Source organism: Chinchilla lanigera, unplaced genomic scaffold, assembly GCF_000276665.1.
Source record: "Chinchilla lanigera isolate Chin_1 unplaced genomic scaffold, ChiLan1.0 scaffold00095, whole genome shotgun sequence".
NCBI lineage: Eukaryota > Metazoa > Chordata > Mammalia > Rodentia > Chinchillidae > Chinchilla > Chinchilla lanigera.
In genome coordinates this window covers 5720090-5729510 of record NW_004955496.1, presented here as the reverse complement: position 1 = coordinate 5729510, position 9421 = coordinate 5720090, and the positions used below count along the sequence as shown (strand labels likewise).

The 9421-nt window shown below is 37.5% G+C and overlaps 1 protein-coding gene across 2 annotated transcripts in view; it reads right to left on the bottom strand.

Annotated features, from left to right (window-relative positions):
- Positions 1-2507: 2507 nt before the first annotated feature.
- Positions 2508-9421, bottom strand: part of Ube2d3 (ubiquitin-conjugating enzyme E2D 3) — a 32533-nt gene continuing 25619 nt past the window's right edge. Inside the window, exons 5-9 of one of the 2 annotated variants that reach the window (XM_005406246.2) lie at positions 9125-9202; positions 8143-8248; positions 6121-6214; positions 5673-5722; positions 2508-3975 (exon numbers count right to left, since the gene is read on the bottom strand). In XM_005406246.2, the coding sequence (XP_005406303.1) occupies positions 5674-5722; positions 6121-6214; positions 8143-8248; positions 9125-9202 (327 nt within the window). In that variant the 3' untranslated portion in view covers positions 2508-3975; position 5673. The remainder of the gene's footprint in view (positions 3976-5672; positions 5723-6120; positions 6215-8142; positions 8249-9124; positions 9203-9421) is intronic. The other variant, XM_005406247.2, reaches the window with a different exon arrangement.

Sequence of the window (9421 nt, the reverse complement as noted above, 5' to 3'; positions counted from 1 at the left end):
TTATTAGACAATGTTTGCATTTGCTAAGGATGAACAGAATCAGAATGTGGAGGCTCAGCCAATGGTCTGTAAAAGTATTTCATGAAACCATTTTACTACAGAAATAAAAGATTTTAAAATTAGAAAGAAATGCAGCTAACGTCAACCCAGACTTCTAGGGAACTTCCCCATCTTTAATAATGTTCCACTATGTCAAACTCTTTTCCACTTATCTTGCATTAAGAAAGCACAAAGTTTTAAAATATTAGGACACATTTAAAGGTTTCAGTTTGTTTTTGGCTTAAGACAAGGTCTAAGTTTATAGTGTAGGCTGGCCCTGAATTTGCAGCAAACTGCCTGCCTCATCCTCTGAAGTGCTGAGATTGCAGGCGTGAACCACACCTGGCTAGGGCACATTAATGTTAAATTCAAACACTGCAAATATAATCATTTCTACAGGATGAGATCTGGGCTGCAATCTTTATTCAGCTGTTATCTAGCACACAGGCAGATCTTTGAACTTGGTCACTTATAACACCTAACCATTAACTGGATTATATAAAACAGGTACTAGAGCTTATTTATGTATCTTGCTATTATTATTCCAAGTGCCAGTCACCTATGGCATGTCAGGTATCAAAAGTTAACACTTAACAAAACATATCCTCTGTAGCCAAAATGAGCAGAGAACAGCTGTAGTCACAAGCTACTGGCTATAGTTTGTCACAAAGGAAAGACTAAAAAAATGATCATATAGAATCACCAGGAGGGTTCCACTTCACTGTTGAATATAACTAGGACAAGATCTGATTTGTGCTGTAACTTTCCCCAACGACAGGGATACTGGCCATCACACTTCGAAACCCGTCATAGTAACACTTCATAGATCACTGCTGCCTTTAATAGCAGTACAAATTGAGCTCGCACACAGAATAAGGTTCAATTGTGCACTTTGTGTTTGCTGGAATGAGTAAGGCCAAGTGTCTTTAAACACAGACTTTAATGGTAACAATTCCTTTAAGCTCAATTAACTTTAGCTATTACAAGTCGTAGGCAGATGTCACTATTAGACAACATTTGGTGACTTGCACTGGGTTCCTCGTAAAAGACAATTCACTTAAAAGTAATCAACAATCAGTTAACATTTACGTTAACACAAAACATGGCTAATTTGAGTCACCCCCCCATCACTAGCACAGCATTATCAGTATTTTAATACTAAGCCATTCATATTTCAAAATGAAAAGTGAGTGCTTCACTACCCCTGAGACCACTAGTTAACTGTGGTTCATACTTTTAAATGTGAGTACACCCACACAGAAAAAGCAAACTAATCAGTTAAAAAAAAAAATCTGATTATCACATTGCAAACCTACGCAAGAAAAAGTGAGCCATTTAAAATGTAATTTACAACAGGCCAACTGTATTCATAAGTGAAAAATATGAGTCTGTGCATTAAAAGGTACAGCAAACATAACAGTCCAAACCAATACTTAACCTAATAGTCACATCAGTCCTACACATGGCACTAGTAACATCCAATTACTGGTGGGGTCAGGAGAGAGGGCAAATCCTTAAAAGATTCCTTTGCAGGTATCATTGTGATGATCCCAAGTCCAGCGCCTGTACATTCAGAAATGTGGGGTTTTCCAGGTATTTCACTGTTCTCTTAAACCTGGAGAAGCCTCTATGGCTTAATCCCTTAGAAGCAACATAGGAGATAGACAAAGCATTAAGTCAGACACATCTAGACATACCCACTATAATCAGGATAGTCTAAGGAAGTCATCTCTGTAAACACCTATCATCTAAGGCTAAAAAAAGTCCAGCTGAAAGCCAATTAGGGACCCACCTTTTATTTAAAGAAAGTTTTATTCATGTTTGGCTTTCAACAGCATGCCTACTATAAAGCTATTTAGTTTTAAGTAGGAAAGATTGTGAAAATAGCAAATGAGTTGTTCTTACCTTGTGGAGCACTGTTACTAATTTCTCATTCATAATTTGAATTGATACAAGTTTTGACAGTACAACATCTACCCTGAAGAAACCCATGATTTTTAAAGCAAAAGACAGTCACTTGACTCACTGGAAAAGACCATATAGCCTGACTGGCATTTCCCAATGAAATGCTTATTACAAAACAAACAAAGCCAGAAAGAACATCTTCAAAGCCAGAAAGCATGCATTTCACTTCCAGTTTAGAGAAGAACCTTAAGTCAACAAATCATGTCCAAACTACATATTAAAATGTTTATAAAAATTCAGCTTTAACGTTTATTTCTAGCTTTCCACATCTGTGTGCAGACAAGAAAAAAGATTGCACGTTAAGTGTAAGCAGTGCAAAAATGTGGAAGTGGAGACATCACATTTGCTAGAAACTGTATACAGGACTTGAAATAAGACAATGGGTAAATCAAATTTACTAGGAAAAAAGTAAAACTACAAGGTCAGAACTGATGAAGAATAGTAATGCCCTTGTTACTACATAAGTTCAGTGGCACAGATAGCACTTGTCAAACAGAAAAGAATCCAATAGCATTTGACTTTTATTCATTCATGTGAAGTCACCTGCAATGGTACCTGCTGCATTGAAATGCTCATTAAAGTAAATGGCTGAACAAATCCATTTCAATGGATACTCAAATATCCCACACAGTTAAGTCACTTCAACACAGCCTCATGACAACTCCCACACCAAAACAGTACTTTATTGTGTAAATTTTGACCCACTATTACTCCCATGTTATGGTTTTCTTAAGGTATCAAGTGTACAAGGTGAAGACATTTTAGATGGGGGATGCACCTGGAAAATAAATTTCTTCAACTCCATACACATTTCAAAGCTGCTGGGCCCCAAGTCCATCTCTGATCTCCAGGCTGCCAGTATAATGTGCAGCACACTGAAGCTACACTATCTGAACAAGCTTATTAGTTCTGCGTAAGTCAGAAAGCAACAGGTCAACCTGTAACAGACTGTGCACTTTAACTGAACATGGCAAAATAGTCACTCTTTTGAATTTTACATCATTATTTGAGGCCAAACAATGAAGCAAATCCCAACAGTATATACAAAAAACAGCTTTGCATTTACAAGATTGTTTCCCATACTGATTAATCCAGGCAGCTAACTCATTGGTTTATGCAACTTTATTGAAGAAAAATAAATCAATTACTAGCAGAGCTATTAGTTGATCACTCATCCATTGACAACTTGCATCATTTACTCAGTGCTATATTAAACAGTGTATTGGAAGATAGATTAACTAATAGCTCCAAGCCTCCTAACAATTTAAATGAAAATTACAAAATGTTTTGAGACCCTATTTTGGAATACAAAGGGTGTTTGAGTTCCAATTTCCATTCTCTGTAGAACAAGAACAGGTCATTCCTTTATTGACATGCATAAAATACATCACATTTTCTGTTCTGCTGATGCTATAAATTCAATACCAATTCTCCAGCCACATCAGTTATGAGCATAAAGTATATCACGTAACCTCAAATCTCTAACAGTGGAAGGCTTAACAAGAATGGATGCTGCTAGAATAATGCTGCTTCCTTGCCGTGACAACCGAGCATCCATCTCCCCCCCCTCAGATGGCTTCTTCAGCAGTTAGAGCTGTGAGGAATGGTTTAGTCTCATAACCAAGTTAGAGTGAAGACATTGGCCACATAATACACATGCTCCATTTTTTAAAAAAATTCTGAATCTTGGGCAACTGTTCTCTTGTAACTACTTTACAGTTTCTAAAAGCAGTTATTGTCCAAAGCTGGAAGAACTTAAGTCTTCTCAGATGAGCATGTGAATGAATGGAGGGAGGTAAACAAAAAATAAAATTAAAAAAGATGAGGTCTGATAGGGGAGCAGCCGGGTAAGAAAATCAAAAAAGGAACAGTAATTTAAAGTTTATTCCAGCTATAATGCAGGTTATTCTGATTTTAAGGTAGCATCACATGGCATACTTCTGAGTCCATTCTCGAGATATTCTGTTGTACCTGTAAATGAAAAAATACGTTTAAAAAATAAAGAATTCACCAACGTTTTCTAGAGCAGGAATAGATCTGTATTTTATCTACAGAATCATCACAGAGTCAGCTGTCGTGGCTAAGACTGGGGAACAGTCAGCAAGGGGAGAGCCAGCTCTGGTGCTCAAAGTAGAATGGGTCATTGAGACTAACTACTCTGAAAGCAGTGCTTTTTTGGGTTCATCACAGATGCCTGTTAGAAGAACATCCCATTCTGTACACCAACATAATTCCACCAAAGGAACAAGCAAACTGTTACTTTAAAACTGGGTTGGAATCCTAGACTTGGAGAAGTTACCTGGCTGTGGATACAGTAAGAAGAGAAAATGCCTATGAGACTTAGAGGAGTGAGACACTGGAAAGGGTTAATAAAGATTAGTGACTTTTAGGGCCAGGTGTGGTGGCACACACCTGTAATCCCAGCACCTGGGAGGCTAAGGCGGGAGGCTGAGGCAGGAGGACTGTTGTGAGTTCGAGACCAGAGCTACAAAGTGAGCTCAAGGCCAGCCCAAACTGCATAGCGAGACCCTGGCTCCAAAGAAAAAAACAAAACAAAACAAAACAAAAAAAACCAGTGACTTTCGAAGAGGGGTGGGTGGGTAAGAGTGCTGGTGCTGATCAGAGAACCATGTGTGGCTGGGTGTGGTGGTGCACGCCTGTAATCCCAGCACAGAGGAGGCTGAGGCAAGAGGATCCCCATGAGGAGTTCAAGGCCAACCTGGGGTACATAATGAGACCCTGTCTAAAAAAAGGGAAAGAAAAAAAAAAAGAACCCCCATATTATTTTTAGAAATCACAGTATGGTGCTAAGACCCATGCCAACATGATGGATAGGAATCGCTGGCAGTGTAACAAAGACACCTGTACTGAGAAAGATCATTGCGTGGCTCACTCATGAGCCAGAACATCACTGAGCAACACAACTAATACTGGCTAAGTATCATGCATTTCTCTCAGAATTACTTTACCCCAAGAATAACAGTGATAACCTTAAGAAATGAATATACAGCAAAAGGACATAGAACTTTTAGATTTACTTTTAACGTTTTAGAAATATTACTAGCTTTATTTAAAACCAAGAACTAAGTATGACTCAACTATTTTTCTAAACTTTACATTTAAAAGTCCTTTCTACCCAATTCATAGTTATATCATTTAAAAATGTCCTCTCCAAAAAGCCAGCACTTTAAAACAAAGGCTTTACATAGCATACAGGGAGCCACAAAATATAGCTGACACTAATGCATGCTTGTCAGTAATGAATACTTAGTTTAGATGCTTAGGCTGAAGTGGTTTTTTCCCTTACAATACTACTGCCTGCTGGCAAAATGTGAAAGAAAAAAAAAAAAAAAAAAACCAACGCATCACATTCCATTATAGTAGTGGAACAAAGTTTCAAGTTAAAATGTGAATAGCAATGTAGTTTGATAAAGATGCTCTTAAATTTTTCACTTTTTACTAGTGCTATGTAACTGCTTTGCCATGCAGGAATACTTTCAAGCAGTAGTGACTACCGGGCATATTTTCACGCTCAGCAGATCAAGCAGTTACAAGTAGAGTTTTCAGAAACTGCCCAGTCTGTTACCTGTGTTAGTTAACCCAGTGCCTGAGAGCATGCGGCACCGAGTGCTGGCAGCACCATGAGCGAGCGGCACCACGGTCCTTACCCTACAACATAGCGTATTTGTCTGTCCACTCTCTTGCTAACCTATTGTACCTGATTGGATAACACACTTACATTAATCACAACGCATGGTAGTTACAATGCTTAAAACTGAATGTAAAGGTAACTCAGGTATTTGAGAAATTTGGAGCCAAGTTTTTCCAATAGTCATTACTAATATTTTTTAGTATTTGAGATGGAGAAAAAAGTGCTTCTCTCCTTCCAGATTTTATAAGCATGAAGTGACAAGTTTTCATCACATTAGAAGAAAACAACCATTTCAGAGGGCTATTTTACTATTCACATAAAAGTCAGTCATTTTTAAAAATAGTCTTTGGCACAATTTAAGTATTCTACCAGACACAGGAATACAATCTCCCTGGCACTGCCACAGCCTAGAGCAGAAGATAAGCTTAACTGAAGTTAGGCTAAAAGTAGTACTGTATACTTACTTGTCTCTGTCTGTTTTATAGATCCGTGCAATCTCTGGCACTAAGGGGTCATCTGGGTTTGGATCACATAGCAGTGAACAAATGGATAAAAGAACTGCAAGAAAACAAATGTCTTGTTACCCACCATCAGGGGGTTTGGATGAATAAGGTCAAGAGAAAAAAATTCATGTTATAAACTTCAATCTTCAAAAGGATGTTATTTATATCTTAATCTCAATGAAGCATTTTAGAGATTTTGCTCCAGAAAAGACAATCTCCTGCTAAGTAAGGAGAGCTAAAAATACCTTTGTTGGTATCAAAGTCAGTATTGACTACTGAAAAGGTAGTCAAAGCCCACTTAGTTCTTTGGTAAGAATTAAGGCCTATGCCAATCAACCCTCAGCTCTGAGGCAGGACAAAAAATCCACTCCTTGCTCTGCCCTTGGACAAGCTCCACAAAATGCTGTCTTTTTGAATCTGTAAGGTAGAGATCATATTTCCAAGAGTCCCAGTGAACCAAAACAATGCTAAGACCTCTCAGGCACTAAGTGAGTCTTCACAACTTTAGTTCCTACTCTGACCTGTTCAATACACCAACTCAGAAGATGCCAAGCATCACAGGACACAGCTCATTCATCCTGGGTACCTGTGATGTACCACTCACTGTACAGGTGTCACAAAGATCTCAGGTACTGTCACATAAATGTGCAATATAATTCTAAATCCAAATGCATGTGAGGGATGCAAATATCACAGAATAAAGAACTGGCTACACAGTAACTCAGGAAAAAGGCAAAAACTTCAGTTGAGCCTGCCAGTAAGTTTGCAAAATGTAACTGCCAAAAAGCCAATTACTTTAAACATGAAGCACCATAATTCCACCTGTTTTTACAGAAACTTTTGAGTACTGCAGTCTATCCAGAAACAGTAAAAATCTGCCACCTGGCACTTGTGTAAGGGACCACAATTGGAAAAATGAGATTCCAAAGAAAACTGGTCGTGGAACAATCATGGCAGTTATTTACCCACTTTTATTTTCTCCTTCAGAAGTGGTACGAGTTAAAGGAAAGCTTGAGCAATGTTACACAGTATCTTTGATGTTCTAATGCATAGCTTAAGCATATATTTCACTCTGCATTTACCAAACTCTTAAGTTACTTCTGGTAAAATTAATTATTCCAAAATACAATTTTGGAAATGTTGCACATTAGCACTGAGCTTAAAAACAAAATGCTTAGTTAAGAGAAGTGCTATCTATCTTTAAGTATCTTCAAGAGTCGTAACTACCAACATAAAATCCTAAATCTGGGCTGACATGGGCACACTTACTCTTTGGATTGCCAGCTACTTAGGAAGCTAGGTAGGAGGATCCAAAGTTAGGTCTGAGCAACTTAGTTCGACATCGTCTCAAAGCCAGATGTGGTGGTGTACACCTGTAATTCCAGCACTTAAAAGATCACAGCAAGTTTGAGGCTAGCTGGGCTACATAGTGAGTTCAAGATCAGGCTCAACTACAGAGCAAGACCCTGGTAAAATCAGAATTTTCCTACGGGAAACCTCAGGATTTAAAAGTTCTATTAAATCCAGGTACACTATAATTATACCATTCTTGTTTTTTTAAAAAAAAGAGACAAAATGAGATGTATAAGTAAGTAGTTTAGGACTGGAAAACACAAAAGTCCATTAAAATAAATTTAGGGGGCTGGGGATTTAGCTCAGCGGCAAAGCGCCTGCCTGGCAAGCGCAAGGTCATGAGTTCGGTTCCCGGTACCGGAGAAAAACCAAAAAAAAAAAATAAAATAAAATAAAATAAATTTAGCTTTTGTATGATGAAGGGAAGCTCTCTCCCAGTCCTAATTTGAATTTTAACTTCAAGTTTCAATCAATATTGCTAGTAAAGTAAGAATTTAAGTAACTTATTTCTTCCCCCACTTCTTATCAAAATATTAACACAGTAAAAACAGATTCGAGGACAAAATTCCTTTATTAGGGGAGAAAAAAAAAAAAGCATCAAGACTACTCCAATGAAGGTAGGTACTTTACCTTTAGAAATAGTTAAAGCAGGAGACCACTGTGATCTTAGAATATCGAGACAAATGCTGCCATTACTGTTAATATTTGGATGATAAATTCTTGTTGTAAATGCAACCTAAAATAAAATTTAAAAAAAAACCTCTTAAGTATTTTATCTGAAAAAACAAAAAAAAAACAAGCATCCTACATTTGACCAGAAGACTTTAAAGCAAAGCTTAAAATATAAGTCATCACTAGCCAGGTGTGGTGGCGCACACCTGTAATCCCAGCACTTGGGAGGCTGAGACAGGAGGCCATCCTGGGCTACATAGTGAGTTCAAGACCAGCCTGAACTATGTTACATTACACAGTGAGACGCTGTCTTGAGGGGGGGAAAAACTCCTGGATAGAATCAAACTTTATAGACCAGTTCATTTAAAATGTGCTGTTACAGTCAGGTTTGTATCTCCATTGTGCACAAACTCAAAACTTGAGTATTACAGAAGTATTTCATTCAACGGCAGTCACATAGCACCTTCAACATGACATAATGAGTGTCACAATGTCTTATATATACTATCTTATGGTTATTTACAGGCTGAATTTACTTTACTGTTTATAATAGTGAGAGACCATATGCTTTCAACTCCTATAAGCTAGTCACTTTAGAACATTAGGCAACTCTTGATTGAAGCAGAACATCTGATGGCTATTATTATAATCCCAATCTCTGTGACTAACAAATGGGAAAAGGTTTCCACAGGGCACATTTAAGCTTTATAATATTAAGGACAAGGAACTCTCCCTCATTTATAAAATTCAAGCCCATGTGCCTAGCTCTTTAAGCTAAAGGTTAGCTGTGTGTACATATCTACATAAAGGTATGTTTCAGCTTTAACTGTTCTTACTCAATACATACAAACAGCTTCACAGAACCCTAGTTTTGCAGAACGCTTTATTCCTCCGAAACAGTGTAAATCTGTACTAACAGATTTTGAAGGGAAATACTTGCCTTAGGTGGTTTGAAGGGGTAGTCTGTAGGAAAATGAATTGTCAAAAAGAATACACCGCCTTGATATGGGCTGTCATTCTGTGAAGAGAAAAATATTAAAGTTTAATATATTTAAAGAAAAATCAATGGTAAATAGTGTCTTTAACATTTCTATTTCTTAAACATTTCATTAATGAGTCAAAAATTATCTATCTGCACTGTAATGAAGATTCTTCATCAAAGAAAATTCAACCCATGTTAAGAGGGGAGCAGACCACCAACGCTTACTATAATAAGCCCTAACTAGAGCCACTCTTA